At 61.3% G+C, this 16,022-nt stretch overlaps 1 protein-coding gene across 3 annotated transcripts; it reads left to right on the plus strand.

The window, feature by feature from the left end:
- The first annotated feature begins 53 nt into the window (after positions 1-53).
- On the plus strand, positions 54-16,022 carry TUBB3 (tubulin beta 3 class III). 3 transcript variants are annotated; one of them, XM_067718168.1, is made up of 6 exons: positions 54-4,658; positions 6,176-6,180; positions 7,593-7,720; positions 13,157-13,265; positions 13,804-13,914; positions 14,610-16,022. In XM_067718168.1, exons 1-6 carry the CDS (start codon positions 3,709-3,711, stop codon positions 15,683-15,685), a joined length of 2,379 nt encoding a protein of 792 aa, XP_067574269.1. In that variant the 5' UTR covers positions 54-3,708; the 3' UTR covers positions 15,686-16,022. The 3 variants fall into 3 exon arrangements, with proteins under 3 accessions (XP_067574269.1, XP_067574268.1, XP_067574267.1); XM_067718167.1 differs by lacking the exons at positions 54-4,658; positions 6,176-6,180; positions 7,593-7,720 and adding an exon at positions 7,846-8,004; XM_067718166.1 differs by lacking the exons at positions 54-4,658; positions 6,176-6,180; positions 7,593-7,720 and adding an exon at positions 7,866-8,039.

The following is a 16,022-nucleotide window of genomic DNA, read 5'->3' on the forward strand; positions in this document are numbered from 1 at the left end:
CTCACGGCAGAGCCCCAACCCTGGGCAGGACCTCCCCGCCGCTGCGCTGCTGGCCCGGGGCATCGCAGAGCCAGAATCCATGCTCGCTTCAGTGAGCGCCGTCGGTGGGGAGGCCGAGAGGTGTGTTTTGGAAAGAACGCTCGTCTTGGCAGCTCTGGGGGGTGTACGTGGCAGAGACTGGGGGGCACTTGATCCACGGGTGAACGGACCGCAGGCTGGGGAGGGTGAAGGGGTGGGACCTGGTGCTCTTGAGTGACAGCTCAGAACCACACGGGCTGCCTGTGACGAAGGATCCTGTTTGGTTCTGGAATGACCCAGGCCACCAAGGTTGTGAGCCCCACGTGCTACCCTGTACACTGGGCACCCTCCCAGCCCTGACCTCCACCCACAGAGGTTGCCCGTGTGCTCCAGGGTGCGTTTGGGGCCCCAGGCCGGTCAGTGTGGCAGGAAGTGTGACCCAGCCATCTCCAACATGCACCCAAGTCCTGGTCCGTCGGCCCATCTTCCAGGAAGTCTGTGGCATCCTGATCGTGATGTGGGGTCACCTACTGCAGAGGCCTGTGAGGTCATCCTTCCAGCTGTTCCCGAGTCGGGGGCGCCTCTGTGCCTTGAACACCCGTGGCAAGGACAGGGCCCTGCAGACGTGGTTACCCCTCCCACCATCCACAGCCAGCTCGGAGACCGAGCCTGCCCTAGAACCACATGGTCCCCACCAGGGTGGCCTGTGATGAACTTCAGCAAGTAAGACAGTCTGCTGGGGGTCTTCTGGGAAGGGGATTGATCTCTGAAAATGACAGGCAAGCAAGGAGATCTTGGCGCCCTACCTCTTCCAACCTTAAATACATTTAGGTGAGGCTGTGATGTGTGGTGCTATGGCAGCCATCTTGCAACCAGGAATCCAACTTTAAAATGAAGAGCCAGTGTCCTGGGGATAGTGAAGCAAAGGCTGGGCCCAGGAGGTGATGAAACTGCTCACCCCCCAGGCCTGGTGCCCACCCAGTGCTCTGTCGTGCTGCTCCGTCTAATGGGGGTGAGAAGACAGCCAAGGCCCTCACATCTAGGCACCTGCTGTAAAGGCTCAGCTGACCACTCAGGCCTTGTGCTGCTCGTGCATTGCTGATGGGTTGTGCTCTTTCCCATCAAGTCACACCCCACCTCAGGTCTTCAGCATGGGCACCAAAGGGTGGGCACAAGAGCCCCTCCTTTCCCTGCGTTAAAGGAAACTAGACAACCCTGGAACCCAGACCCTGTGACCCAGCTCTGGGCTAGGTCTTCCTGAGATCTCTACGTGGTGAGGGGAGGGGGCAGGGGCGCTGGCTGCACTCCCCATGGCTGCTGTCAGGGGACCCCCATCGGGGGACCCCCATGAAGGCAGGCCTACCCGGTGTGGCCGTGGCTAGACAGGGGCGCCCCTGGGCTCTGCAGGCAGAAGCTCCTCAGGCTCCAGCTCCCACGAGCTCCCTCACATGGTGAGCCTTCGTGTGCTGCGGGCCTGACCCTGTTCTGGTGCTGGGGACCCAGCACTGAGACAGTTCCTGCTCTCACAGCCTCATGAGTGGTCGGCACGTGGTCTCATGTGGTATGTCCTCTGAGGAGGTGGCCGTCCCCCCCCCACCTGTCTCTGGCCAGTCCTCGCTTGCTTTCTTCCGGGGGCACTGGAGGTCGAGTGGGTAGGACTGGCTGCAGGGTTAGCTGTGGTTTCACGTGGCCGTTTCCCAGGACTGTGACCAATCGCAGCTCAGCTGTACCTGCTGTCCCCCTCCCTCGGGGTGAGAACCAGACAGGGAGTCTCGAGGCCTCCCCAGGAAGAGGGCTGTGGTCTCATGGCAAAGGCCGCCCAGTTCTCCTGGCCTTTGAAGTCTCAGGCTGGGGGCGCTGGGTCTGGGGAGGCGCAGCAATCTCAAAGGCCTCATTTATGGAGCCGTGATGACATGTAAGCTAGAGGCAGGACACTGCTCGCCCGGCGGCCAGGGAGTCCTGGGACTCACGTGACAGAGACACCAGGGTTCAGGGCAGCGATGCCAGCACTGCCCCCACCGTGGCTCTGCCTCATGGTCCTGCCCTGGGACCCTTTGCTCCCTTTGGGGTTCTCCACCAGGACGTGGGGCGCCCTGGTTCCTGTGGAGCCCAGGCGAGGCCCTTCCTTCCACCCTCCTCTACGTGGCGGGTGGGGGACTCGTGCACGGCCAGAAACAGGCAAACGGGTCCACCAGGGTGTAAAACGGTTTGGCGGAATCTACCGAAGCTGAAGGTGTGCCTCTGACCATGCGGTCCCACCCGTGTGTTACCCAGCAGCAGTGTCTGTGACAGACGGGGGCCACCCAAACGCCCACGCGACCTGCGCGTTAACGACCGCTGCGTGCGTCCGCGAGGGTGCCTCAGTGCTGAGTGAGGAAGGGTCCGGAGTCCACGCGTATCAGGTTCCAAAACAGGCAAAGTTAACCGATAGTCGGGGCCGGGAGGACACCCCGGAGGGTCTGGTGCAGTCGGTGTTTGATTGATCGGGTGCTGCATTCCCGGCTGTATTTGATGCGGTGTGCACCAACCTGCATGTTTATGATTCGTGTACTCTCGTGTACGACGCGCTTCAATAAATAGCACCAACAGAGGCAAAGGGGCAAAGGGCCGTGTGAGTCGTCAAGGGCAGGGAAGGGAGCTGACGCTGGTGAGCAGGTGCGCCCTCCCCCGTCTGCTGAGGGGCACAGGACGGACCCAAACAGGAACATCACAGCCCAGCGCCTTCAAAGCACCAGACCCTCGGCCGGCCTCTGACTTCCCCCACCCGTGAGGGGCCGGCCCTGCGGCCCATGCCCACCCCGCCCTCAGAGGAGGCTTTGTCGTCAGCACCGGGCGCTCTTTAGTGACAGAGTGCTGGCTCGGCTGCGGTGACCTTTTGCTGAGGCAGTGGGGGCCGTCGGGGGAGGTCTGGCAGCTCTGTCCCCGCCCCTGCCCCGGGAGGAGCTGGAGCGCAGGAAGCGGCTGGGGGTCCTTGGGGCAGGACCGCCTTCAGTCCGCGTTTAACGTGGGGCAGGCTGGTGTGTGTGCATGCGTGTGTGTGTGTGTGTGTGTGTGTGTGTGCATGTGCGTGTGTGTGTTCCTGAGGCAGGATCCGACGGCTTCAGGGAGGAGGTGGTGGTCTTGCATCGGGCCTGGAAGAGGGCTGGAAGTCTCCGAGGCAGGTCCGGAGCGGGACCCCCGCGCCCGCGACACCTGGAGGGGAGGTGGGCTGAGCACGGCGCGGCTGGCCAGACTGCAGTGGTCTGAGCGCCAAGCTGCCGGGACAGGCCCGGATGGAGCTGCGCCATCTAGCGGCAGCCCTCACGCTGCAGCCCGGGCACACGCCCGTCGCGGTGCCGCCCTCAGGGGGAGGGCCTCTGCGGAAGACTTTAAAGGTCCTGAGGAAGGCAGGCGGTCTCGTAGGACCGAAGGTAGCAAGAGGGCTAGAAATGTCCGGATCTGGGCGACCGCGCCTCCAGGGAAGAGGGGAGGTGGACTGAGGACCAGGACAGAGACACTGAGCCCGCAAGGCTGGCAACTGGGAGCTTGGGGTCCTGGCTGGGAAGTGACGACTGGTGGAGAGGCCCGGGGCCGTGCCTGGGCCGACATTTGTCCAGCCCCGGAGGACGGAGTGTGAGGGGCCTCCCGGTGGAGCCATGAGCTGGGCGGGACCCTGAGAGCAAGGACCCCTTCCTGCTCCCTGGCAGGACGATGCCTGTGCTCGGCCCCCAGAGGCAGCTGCTGAGTCCCCTCAACTCCACGTCCCCAGCCACCCCCCGCCTCGGGCTGGCCACCAACCAGACGGGGCCCCAGTGCCTGGAGGTGTCCGTTCCCGAAGGGCTGTTCCTCAGCTTGGGGCTGGTGAGTCTCGTGGAGAACATGCTGGTGGTGGCCGCCATCATGAAGAACCGCAACCTGCACTCGCCCATGTACTACTTCATCTGCTGCCTGGCCGCGTCCGACCTGCTTGTGAGCATCAGCAACGTGCTGGAGACGGCCGTCATGCTGCTGCTGGAGGCCGGCGCCCTGGCCCCTCGGGCCGCCGTGGTGCAGCAGCTGGACGACGTCATTGATGTGCTCATCTGCAGCTCCATGGTGTCCAGCCTCTGCTTCCTGGGCGCCATCGCCGTGGACCGCTACATCTCCATCTTCTACGCCCTGCGGTACCACAGCCTCGTGACATTGCCCAGGGCGTGGCGGGCCATCGCGGCCATCTGGGTGGCCAGCATCCTCGCCAGCACCCTCTTCATCGCCTACTACAACCACGCGGCCGTCCTGCTCTGTCTCGTGAGCTTCTTCGTAGCCATGCTGGTGCTCATGGCGGTGCTGTACGTCCACATGCTGGCCCGGGCGTGCCAGCATGCCCGGGGCATTGCCCGGCTCCACAAGAGGCAGCGCTCCACCCAGCAGGGCTTCGGCCTCAAGGGCGCAGCCACCCTCACCATCCTGCTGGGCACCTTCTTCCTCTGCTGGGGCCCCTTCTTCCTCCACCTCTTGCTCATCGTCCTCTGCCCTCAACACCCCACCTGTGTCTGTATCTTCAAGAACTTCAACCTCTTCCTCACCCTCATCATCTGCAACGCCATTGTGGACCCCCTCATCTATGCCTTCCGCAGCCAGGAGCTCCGGAAGACGCTCCAAGAGGTGCTGCAGGGCTCCTGGTGAGCTGCTGGGCAGAGGGAGGAGGTGCTGTCGTGTGGCCCAAGCCCTGGGTGGCCGGGGCGGTCCCTTGGCGGAGAGGACGGGCTAGGCCATCGCTGAAGGTGTGGCTGCACAGACCTTCTGGGGCCCGGGAGGGGAATGGCCCGAAGCTCCAGGAGGAGCTGTGGGGGATGGGTGAGGCTGGGAGACTGCGGGGCACGGCCCCCCCGTCCACTGGGATGTGCAGGGTGGTGGCAAAAGCTGTCGGCAGCGCTGCTCCAAGGACTTTGTGACCAGCAAGGAGGAAGGCGTGGAGCCACCGTGGAGGGTGGGGCTTCTCTCTTCCAAGGCTCAGTGGTGATCGAGAGCCAGGGCTCAGCCCATCTGTCGACACCGCACGCCCCCGGCGGACAGTGCCGGCCAACACCTGCTCTGGGTGAAGCGGGGGCCATCGGCCTGAACTGGGGACCAGTACCCAGGCTCCTGGGCCAGGAAGCAGCCTGGTAATAAATTCTATGCTTGGTGCAGCCTCCTTGCCATCTGTCTTGCCTCCTTCCAGAAGCTGCTTGAAGCTTGAGGTGGAGGAGTGGGGGCGGGGCTGAGGGGGGAAGGAAGGAAGGAAGTCCCAGGAACCAGCCAGCAACCGTGGCTGGGCTGCCCAGGTGAGGAAACCACAGCCCCACCTGGGGGAGAGCGCGGGAACCTGACCACACCCACCTGATCCTGTGCCTTTGCTTTCTCTGGGGTGCAAACCCCCGCCCAGAGCAACTGGAGTAAGGGCAGCAGCTCCCCTGCCCCCAGCCACCACCATGGTGACAAGACCCCAGCACTGTCCAGGCGCCCTCAACTGCAGCAGAAGCAGGACCACAGTGACCCATGTGTGACCCTGGCCAGAACGTGGCCCTCTCTTGGCCCAGTCCTGCAGCCCCTCGTCCGTATCCCTGCCTCATCCAGCGGCAGGGTGGCCTGGAGGCTGGGGTCTGCTCTCTTCCAAGTGCTGCCCTTCTGGGAGGAGGGTCAGGGCTCCACCAGCCCTGGGGGGTGTGAGGCAAGGCCCCCCAGAAGGCCGTGAGGCTGTCCAGGGGCTACAGGGGTGTCCAAGCCCCAGGGGAGTGGGCCTCTGCGGCGGACCGTGCTGACTGATGCTGGGAGCCCTTGGGTCCTCCCTCTGCTGCAGCCCTGGGCTGAGTTCCCACCTGCTTCCTCCACAGACACAGCATACATTCGACCCCCTTCCTGGTACAGGCTCAGTGGAGGAACAGTGATGGTATCAGCCAACTCCAAGGCAGGTCTAGTAATGCCTGCAGCCCCTGCCGCCCCCTGGCCAGCCACCCGAGCCCTGTCCCGGCCAGTTCCTGCCCGCCCACCGCTGGCAGCTCCAGCCCTGACTGCTGACCTCGGGGCTGGGAGCTGGTTCCCAGCAGGGCCGGCTTTTGCTGGGAGATGGGATGATGAGTCAGCCTCGAGCCGGGCACCAGAGCCCTCTGGGGATGGAGGGGGAGCTGGCCTGGCCCGATGCCACCCTGCAGGGCGGCAGGGCTGGTGATGGGTCCTGGTCAACGGGATGCAAAGCTTCTTCCTTTGCTCAACAGGGAGGCGCAGCCAGCTCCAGGGAAGAGCCAAATGCTCCCCAGGACCCCCTGAACGGGGACAGGGAGGGGCCCCAGGCGGCTGGAAGCCAACCACAGAAAGCCACATCATGGACGTGTTGTGAGGGAGGGCGTCTCTCGAGAACAAAAGGCCCATTTCTAGACTTGCCAAACTGGGGAAGCTGCAAGAGGAGAAAGAGAGGGGCGCGCACACAGCTACACCACACAAGCAGTGTGACCGCACACACAGGAACAGGTCCGCACGCTGTGGCTGAGACCCTTCCTGAGGATTTTGTTACTGAAATATCAGGAGGACTTGATGATAGGCGGTTTCACTCTAACGTCTGACCCCAGCAGACTGCTAGGCCAGTGGGTCGTCCAGCCTCTGAACTGCGTGTCCACTTCACCGCCTCCCTTCTCTCCCTTATGCGCACACCATCTCCCTACGTAGCTCCCCCAGCCCACCGAATTTCCTTAGCCTCACTTGGACCAAGACTCCAGGGGTACAGGTGACATCAGGGAGAGTGAGTCAGACAGAAACCACTGCCCTCCCCCCACCCCACCCCCAGTCAGTTCTGGGCCTGGCTTGTTTGTGTCTTTCTGACAATTCCTGACACTGATGTTCACTGAGCAGCAGCTACATGCCAGGTGCTGTGCCTGGCAGGGGTACAGAGCAGCCCCACCTGCTAGGTCCGTTTGGAATCTCATGGCAGCCCCCTGGGGAAGAAGAGGCAGGTGGCATCGCCCAGTGCAGAGAAGAACAGTGAAACTCAGAGCTGCCGTAGCAACCCACCGCCCCCCTCCTGCACTCACAGCCCTTCTGACTCAGACGTTTGGGAGCCCTGCCCCATGATTTCTTTCTTCTGGAGAGAAGTCGGTGCCCGCTGCAGCCTTTTCCTGGCTACCCCACCATTAAGGGACCCGGCAAAGCTCAGAGTACCTGGTCCGCCCCTTCGCGACACAAGACAGGGAGCTGGGAGGCGTCCATGTTGGCCTTTCGGGGTGGGAAATGGGGTTGGTCCCTACACAGGTGTGGACAAGAAAGACCCTCCTCGCAAAGCCGAGGGGGGAGGCTGCCGCTGGGGTGGGATAGAGGCGGCAGCCGGGGCGGAGGCCGAGGGCCAAGGGGGCTTCTATTGTCCTCCCTGGAGCTCGCCAGCCCCTCCTTTCGGGTGCGCGGTCCCCAGACCCCTGGGGCGGCGGGAGGAGGCGCTGCAGCGCGCGGTGGAGCGGGGATGCTCAGTGCTGATGCTGCAGCCCTGCCGCATTCTGCGGCGGCGTCCCCGGATTGGCCGCGCGCGATGACGCCAGGGCGGGCGCGGCGGGCGGGGCCCAGCCTATAAGAGCGGGCGGCGGGGGCGGCAGATCCTCCGCAGCCAGCCCCGGCCCCAGCGCGTCCGCCTGCGTCCCGCAGCCGCCCGCCACACGCACCGAGCATGAGGGAGATCGTGCACATCCAGGCCGGCCAGTGCGGCAACCAGATCGGGGCCAAGGTGAGGCCGCGCGCCGCCCCCCTGCGCCGGGCTCCGCACCCGGCGCGCATCCCTCGTCCCCCGCCCCCTCCTCGAGCCGGTCCCCGGGGGGAGGGAAGCAGGGAGGCGGTACGCGCAGAGCCGCACCCCGAGCCTCACTCGCCACTGCGAAGCCTAGAAGAAAAGGATGGGCTTGCCCTCGCTGCGGGCTGCCGGGACGCCGGGTCGTCCCCTCTGCCATTTCCACCCCCGCCTTTCCGCTGCCCCTACCGGGCTTACCTCGGGCCTGCGGGAGCACAGCGCAGGTCAGCCGCTAAACTCCATCCACCCGCCGCTGCAGGTGCGGGGAGGCGGGGGGGCGCTGGCTGGGCGTGGCCCTCTTCTCTGGGGTCACAATGCAGCCTCAGGCGAGATGGGTGGGGTGGGCAGGTTTGGGTGGGGCTCGCCCCGAAGCCATAATGATCCCCCCCCCGGCACGCCAGTAACTTGGTACCCTCCAAGAGTCCAGAGCCGCCCCATGCCCCCACCTAGCTTTGACCACCCTCAGCTTCCTTTTGGAAGCTGGCCGCACCCTTTTCCTTTGTTGGGGGAGGAATTGGGCCCGGACTCGGGATGACCTTGGTTGAGGACTGGACTCTCCCTCAGCGTAGCCCTGCCTGGGCAACCCCTGGCCCCTCGCCACAGGGTTGGATCAAACCCACGTAGGGACCGCGAGTCTCGGGGTCGGACGTGGGAACAAAGCCGGGGTGGGCGGGTGGGGTCGAGAGCTACTTCACCACTAGGCCCCTCCCCTCCATTGTTAGCCCACCTCACAGATGTTGGAACTGAGGCGGGAAGGGGATGGCGTCATCCCCAGCCGAACCCAGGAGGCAGGTGTCCCATCCCTAAGTCCAGAGAAGCTGTCCCTTGCCCAAGGTCACATAGCAAGTGGAGACAGAGCCTCTCCACCCTCCGGCTCTCAGTCTCTGCAAATGCCCAGCGCAGGGCTCAGGCTGGGTGGGTGCGGCCTGCTGCCCCCTGTGCTTTCCTCAGAACAATATAGGGGAGGGGGGGGCGGGTGGCTTTGTCAGCACCAAGGCCAGGGACCCAGAGAGGGCTGGTGTCGAGCTGGTTCCCTAAGGAGGCAGTGGGAGGAGACAGGTCCTGGAGGGGAAGGGGCCAGGAAAGGCTTCCTCTGGAGGCTGTTGCCATGGAAACCGGGCAAGAACAAAAAGCCAATTACAACAGGGTTGGGGCAGCCACGTGGCTGACATGTAAATTGCAACTTGGGCTCTAGGGTGGAGGCGCCTCACATGGGGGGGAGGGCGTAGTGGGGAGACACCCTAATCACCGAGGAGACAGCTGTGCCTGCCTGAGGAAGGGGCTGGGGGAGGGGAGGCCTGGGGGACCAAGGCCTCAAATTAAATCAGGGCTCTGGGGGCTGTCACTGACAGCTGCCCTGGACGGGCAGAAGGGGCCATGGGCTCATTAATGTGGTCACAGGGGCCAGGCCTGCCCTGAGCATCTGCTCCTCCGAGAGTCAGGGGTCACTGAAGGGAAGCAGGGCAGCCTGAGTCCCACCATGAGCCTGGGGGAGTGGTGATCCTGTCACGGGGCTTCCTTCTATGGCTGGACCGGCACTGATCAGGCAAACGCAGGTTCATGCCCAGCTGCAGCCCCCATGGGTGGAGGGCAGGGCAGAGGCAGCGGCCCGAGTGCTGGACAGTGGCCTCCGCAGAGATTTTTTCCTGCTTCAAGTGCAGTGGCCCTTGGGTTTGCTCATTACTTTTTATTCATTTTGGCTTAATTTCCTTAACTCTTGTTTGTTTTTAAAACTAATATCTGATCCTTTTTAACAATGCAAAAGAGAGAGTGGTGGATTTGGGGGGGAGGGGGATCGTTTCTTCCTTTTCAACCGCTGCCCTTTGCAGTGACCAATGGAAGCAGTCTAGTGGTTTCCTTCCGGCCTCCCAGCCCTGGAAAATCTCCAGGACCAAACTGGACGCGCTCACAGCGCGTGTGGGGATTTGCCTGCCCCGGCACCCAGCACCTGCCCTGTGGACAGGCATGCGTTCCTTGGCCATTTTTGTTTCCAGCTTCCGTACTGGTTGTGACCTCCTGGTGGAGGGAGAGCAAACTTTTCTCGCCCATCACCAGCAAGCAGTAGCTGACTGGGGTGGGCAAGAGGGGCTGCTTCCCCTGCTTGGGGGCGGGCCGCCCGCTCGGGAGAGGGCCTGGCTGCGGGTGGGGATGGGAGTGGAAGTTATGGAGGGAGGTCAGGGCGATCGGGGCCAGGAGAGAGCAGGGCTCTCCTGAGAGGTGACATGACGGCATTTATGACTCGTGACGATGACCACTACGTGTTGGGCGCTGCACTTCTCGAGGCTGCGGTGGGATTGGGTGTCGCCCTTCCCCAAGGATAAAAAAAACGCCTGGGATGGACAGAGCAGGAGTTTGAATCTAGGCCTGTGTGGACACATCAGGATGGGCAGGGAGACCCCAGCTCCCACAGTGGGGCGAAGAGTCTGAGGACCCCACCCTCCGCCCCTAGGGGGCAGGGCCGTCCCGGAGCCTTTGTCTGCGCCCAGCCTCTCGGCCGCTGGGCGGGGTCTCGGAAGGGCGGGGCCTGGCCCTGACAACCAATGGGAAGAGGAATTTCCTGGTTTCCGCACCCCACCCCCACCCCCGCCCCTCCCAGTTGGGTCCAGCTTAACCCCCCGCCCAGTCGGCCAGCCCTCCCTCCCGGGAGCCACTGCACCCCTCTTGCCTTGGGCTCCTGCGCGCGCCCCGCCACCTCCCCCGCCCACGAGCGTAGGCGCCGCAAAGGTCAGTACCACGGACAGCGCCGCGGCGCACGCCCCCAGCTCGAGACAAAACCGTGGGGTCTGAAATAGGAGCCCTGGCCTGGACCCTGGGGTCCGCGCGCCACCTGGCAGTTTTCTCATCTGTAGTGATGATCATAATTATTCTTTAATTTATAAAATAGTATTTTGTTATTTATTAAATGTTATATAATCTGTATATATAATATATTCTAAGTTTTATTATTTTAAATCACAATTCGTATTTGTTTTAACTACAAAAGCAATTGTTAACGTATTCTCCTTCTAAAAAGTTGAAACATTGCAGGTAAGGCTAAAGTGCCCATGTAAGCACCTCGCCCCTCTCCGTCCCTCTCTTCAGGCAGGACAAGTTATTTTCCACTATTCTAGTCCATCTTCTGTGCATAAGCACCTATGTATAAAAAATATAGCCTCTGCTGTGAGATTCTTGCTTTTACTCTGTATGTCATTGCAATGTGCCTTTTCCCCAAGGGTGTGCCTTGGAGATCTGCTCATACCAGTGGTGATCTCTTATTGCAACACAATATTCCAAAGTATATTGATTTTTTCAAGTGTCTTTTATTTTATTTATCAGCGAATATGACTTTACAGATTTAACTAATATCTAAGGCCTTTTCATTTTGTGAGGCCAACATTTGCTGACTGCTTTTATGTGTCAGGCCTTGAGTTGACCACTTGAAGTGGGTATCATATTATGTCCACTTTACAGATGAGAAAACGGAGGTCCTGAGAGGTGGAGTCACTGGCACACACTGGCCAGTGCTGGGGTCTGCACTCACTCTGGTCTGCTGCCTCCTGGAAGCCTATGCATGTCATAGAGCGGTCCAGAGAACTTTCCATAGATGTGTTGGTGGCTTGGTGGCTGAGTCACTCTCTCCCCCTCCCACACTTGCCATCTCAAGCTCATCCCTTCTCTACAGGGGCTGTGGGTATCTCTGAAGCCAGAGGTCTGGGGTGTCCCAGGGCTGTGGGAACCAAGGCCCCCGGCTCACACTGTCCTGAGGAGGGCATGGGGAACCCAGCAGTGGGAGGAAGCTCTGATCAGGCCCCGAATGCCTCAGTGACACCTCTAATTACAGCGGTAATGCACACTTAATGCAGAAAAAAAGAAGAAAACTTACCAATGACAAAAACACACAAAGGAGGAAGAAGTCCAGCTCCCGCCCTTGCTGAGAGCTGACCTCTGATAACAGTCTCTCTGGGTGAAATGCTAAGATCCTTCTGTACATTTTATAATAATGACAGTTCATACTTCTCAGGTTTAAAAATGTTTTTATTTTTAACTAATCTTTTTTTTTTTTTGAGAAGTTAACATGTGTACGTGACAAAAATTCCAAAAGAACCAAACGGTGTGCAGTGCCAAAGCCTCTCCCCCAGCCCCGGACCACTCTCAGGCACGGCTGCCTCCCCCAGCCCCGGACCGCTCTCAGGCACGGCTGCCTCCCCCAGCCCCGGACCGCTCTCAGGCACGGCTGCCGGGAGCAGATTTTTGAATGTCTGTCAGAGACATCTATATATAGATACGCATGTGAAAACTGATTTCTAACTGCTTTTCTCACTGAGCAGTCTTTTCCCGAGCACATGACCCATGTGTAGAGGCCCTTTGCTTCTTGGGGCCTTCACACCCGTTCTTCTGAGTCACCCCAACCCTGAGGGGCAAAGGGGAGGAGCACTGGTAAGTCACACGGTGTGTGACCACGATCTCCGGCCTGCATGGGCAGCTGTGCTCTGAGACAGCCTGGAAGTGCCCCTGGGGCGAGCACAGAGCACTGCGCAGCCTTCCCTTCACCCAGGGCGGGTGTCTTTGCCTGCTAATAATCCCACATGGCACTTACCATTCACAGGCCCTGTGCAGAGTAACTTGCTTTATTCTCACAACAACCTGGCTTCATCATCAGGCCCACTGAACAGGTGAGACCACTGAGGCACAGAGAACCTCCAGGACCTGCCCAAGGTCACGCAGCTGGGAAGGGGTGGTCCTGCCCTGCCCCAGTCCTGAGAGAAGCGCGGTAGGTTCCTGCCCAGGGCGAGCAGGGCAGGAGACCGTGGGGAGAGTGAGCCCTTGAAGCTGGGGCTGTGCCGTCTCAGCTTGGACAGGCTGGGTAACCCCAGGCAAGCGACTCCCCACTCAGGCCCCTGTGGCTCCTGTCGGCTGAGGCTGCTGGCGTGTTGGACGCTGCCAGGCCCTGTCACTGGACATCTTTGCCTCGACACTGAGGGGCACGTGTATCCTGGACCCTGTCTCCAGCACTTACCTTCTCTGTGCTTCAGCTTTCTCATCTGAAAGGAGGGAATTAAAAACGAAACACTCCAAGAGGGTGTTTATTACTCATGGAGAAGTAGACTCCCCAAGGCCCCTGGTCACCAAGGGCAGAGCTGGGTCTGGGGACCCGGGTCTGTGTCAGCTGAGCCCTGAACCACGCTGAAGGCTCTGGTCTCCATGGACATGCATATTTATTATGACAATTTTCTTACAGATGACACAGCTAGGGGTTCTTTTTCAAAGTCACTCAAAGGGACTAGTGCAGGCTTTGGGTCCAAGCCCCTAATTTCGTACCAGGGCTTCAAGGCTACGGGAGGGAAGGGGCCTGGTGGGGGTCACAACCACCTACTGACCCCTCCGTTCCCCCTGCAGTTCTGGGAGGTCATCAGCGACGAGCACGGGATAGACCCCAGTGGCAATTATGTAGGGGACTCGGACCTGCAGCTGGAGCGCATCAGCGTCTACTACAACGAGGCCTCTTGTGAGCCCCCATCCTGGACCAAGGGGTGGGGTGGGGGGACCTTGACTGCTGGGTCCCAGCATCTCTGCCTTCCTTTCAGTTGGCTGGCAGGTGCAACCAGAGACTCACAGAATAAAGACAGGGGATCCTAATAACCCTAGCGAGATTCAAATGTGTTTAATGGCCATGAGACACACGCACAGTCCTGTGGAATGGCCAGGGCTGGGCAGGGTCCCAAAGGCCCCTTCAGGAGGCCCATGGGAGGGTCCAGAGCAGGGGTTACCTGGAGAGGTCGGGCAGGGGCTACTCAGCAACTGGTGCGAAATGGTGTCTTTAGTGAACTGGCAAAATATTAACCTGCCCACGTAGACGTGGGATTTGGTCCTGGCTGTCCGGATGTCAACCATGACTCCCTTTTCACACGTGGCTCCTGCCTCTCTGACCCCAGAGTCTGAGCTCTTAGGGTGAGAGCATGAGGCTGGCAGTCTGGGGCAGGACTTAGAGGGAAGGAGGGGCGCCTAGCTTCTGTGACCCATGTAACCCACCCCTCTGCCCTCAGCTCACAAGTATGTGCCTCGGGCCATCCTGGTGGACCTGGAGCCTGGAACCATGGACAGCGTCCGGTCTGGGGCCTTTGGGCACCTCTTCAGGCCTGACAACTTCATCTTCGGTAAGTTTCCCCTGCCCCAGCCTCTCCTGGTGGACCCCACTGCCGGCAAACCCGGATCAACAGAAACAAGGGCAGAGTCACCCCTGCCTGTGACCCTGAAGAGCAGACCTGATCTCCCCAATCTGCAGCTTGGGACAGAGTCCCAGAGAAAGGGTTCTGTGCAAGGAACAGAAACCACTTGTGATTTCAAGCAGAACGATGTGTGCGACAGAGGCTTGAGCTCACAGGATCCTTAGAGAGATGGGGGCGGGGGCGGGGTAGGGGGCGGCAGCAGTGCCTCCAGAGGATACCGGCTCACGAGCACGCGACGTTGCTGTGGTCAGGTCAGCTGTCCTCACACCCTTGAGTCTGGTGGCAGGGCCCTGGGTGCTCACACGGTGACAGGAGGAAGGCCACAGCCCACTTCCACCCCCCAGCGCTCAGCACCCCAACTCATGGGCATGAGCCTCCTCCCGACCCCGGGCTGTGAGGGGTGCTGGGGCTGCAGTTTACCCTTCCAGCACAGCCGGCCAGAGGGTGGGTGGCCTGGAGGGGAGGGATGATCGACTCCCCACACGGTGTGGCTGGGAGGGGTTGAGAAGGTGCGGGCAGCCCCGCTTCATGGAGGGTAAACAGGCACAGGGCTGCGTCCGCGGCTGCCATCAGGCAGGCACTGGAGGTCTGACCCCGTCCGTGTCCCCCTGCCCCCGTCCCAGGTCAGAGTGGGGCCGGCAACAACTGGGCCAAGGGCCACTACACGGAGGGTGCCGAGCTGGTGGACTCGGTCCTGGACGTGGTGCGGAAGGAGTGTGAGAATTGCGACTGCCTGCAGGGCTTCCAGCTGACCCACTCGCTGGGGGGCGGCACGGGCTCGGGCATGGGCACCCTGCTCATCAGCAAGGTCCGCGAGGAGTACCCCGACCGCATCATGAACACCTTCAGCGTGGTGCCCTCGCCCAAGGTGTCGGACACGGTGGTCGAGCCCTACAACGCCACGCTGTCCATCCACCAGCTGGTGGAGAACACGGACGAGACCTACTGCATCGACAACGAGGCGCTGTACGACATCTGCTTCCGCACTCTCAAGCTGGCCACGCCCACCTACGGGGACCTCAACCACCTGGTGTCGGCCACCATGAGCGGGGTCACCACCTCCCTGCGCTTCCCGGGCCAGCTCAACGCCGACCTGCGCAAGCTGGCCGTGAACATGGTGCCCTTCCCGCGCCTGCACTTCTTCATGCCCGGCTTCGCCCCGCTCACCGCCCGCGGCAGCCAGCAGTACCGCGCGCTGACGGTGCCCGAGCTCACCCAGCAGATGTTTGACGCCAAGAACATGATGGCGGCCTGCGACCCCCGCCATGGGCGCTACCTGACCGTGGCCACTGTCTTCCGGGGCCGCATGTCCATGAAGGAGGTGGACGAGCAGATGCTGGCCATCCAGAGCAAGAACAGCAGCTACTTTGTCGAGTGGATCCCCAACAACGTGAAGGTGGCCGTGTGCGACATCCCGCCCCGCGGGCTCAAGATGTCCTCCACCTTCATCGGCAACAGCACGGCCATACAGGAGCTGTTCAAGCGCATCTCGGAGCAGTTCACGGCCATGTTCCGCCGCAAGGCCTTCCTGCACTGGTACACGGGCGAGGGCATGGACGAGATGGAGTTCACCGAGGCCGAGAGCAACATGAACGACCTGGTGTCCGAGTACCAGCAGTACCAGGACGCCACGGCCGAGGAGGAGGGGGAGATGTATGAAGATGATGACGAGGAATCCGAGGCGCAGGGCCCCAAGTGAAGCGGCTGAGGGGTGGGACGCGGCCGCGGCCAGGACCGACAGGTCTGTCCCCTGAGCCATGTAGCCACTGACACACCCCTGCCCTTTCTCCCACCAGGCCCCGTCATGTCACCCTAGGGCTCCCAAGTGTGTGTCCTTTAGTACTTACAGCATCCCCGCCCCGTGTGAGTCTTCTCCGCTGTCTTCCGCCATAGGTCAAATCCATTTTGCGTGGCCCGTTTGTCTCTCTGCTTTATCATCAGCTCCAGGCCTGATGTTTTATGGTTTGGTTCGTTTTTTTTACTGGTTTGTGTTTATATCTTGGGGGGATACTTAATAAATTTATTGCTGTCGGATA

This window comes from Pseudorca crassidens, chromosome 20, assembly GCF_039906515.1.
Source record: "Pseudorca crassidens isolate mPseCra1 chromosome 20, mPseCra1.hap1, whole genome shotgun sequence".
Classification (NCBI taxonomy): domain Eukaryota; kingdom Metazoa; phylum Chordata; class Mammalia; order Artiodactyla; family Delphinidae; genus Pseudorca; species Pseudorca crassidens.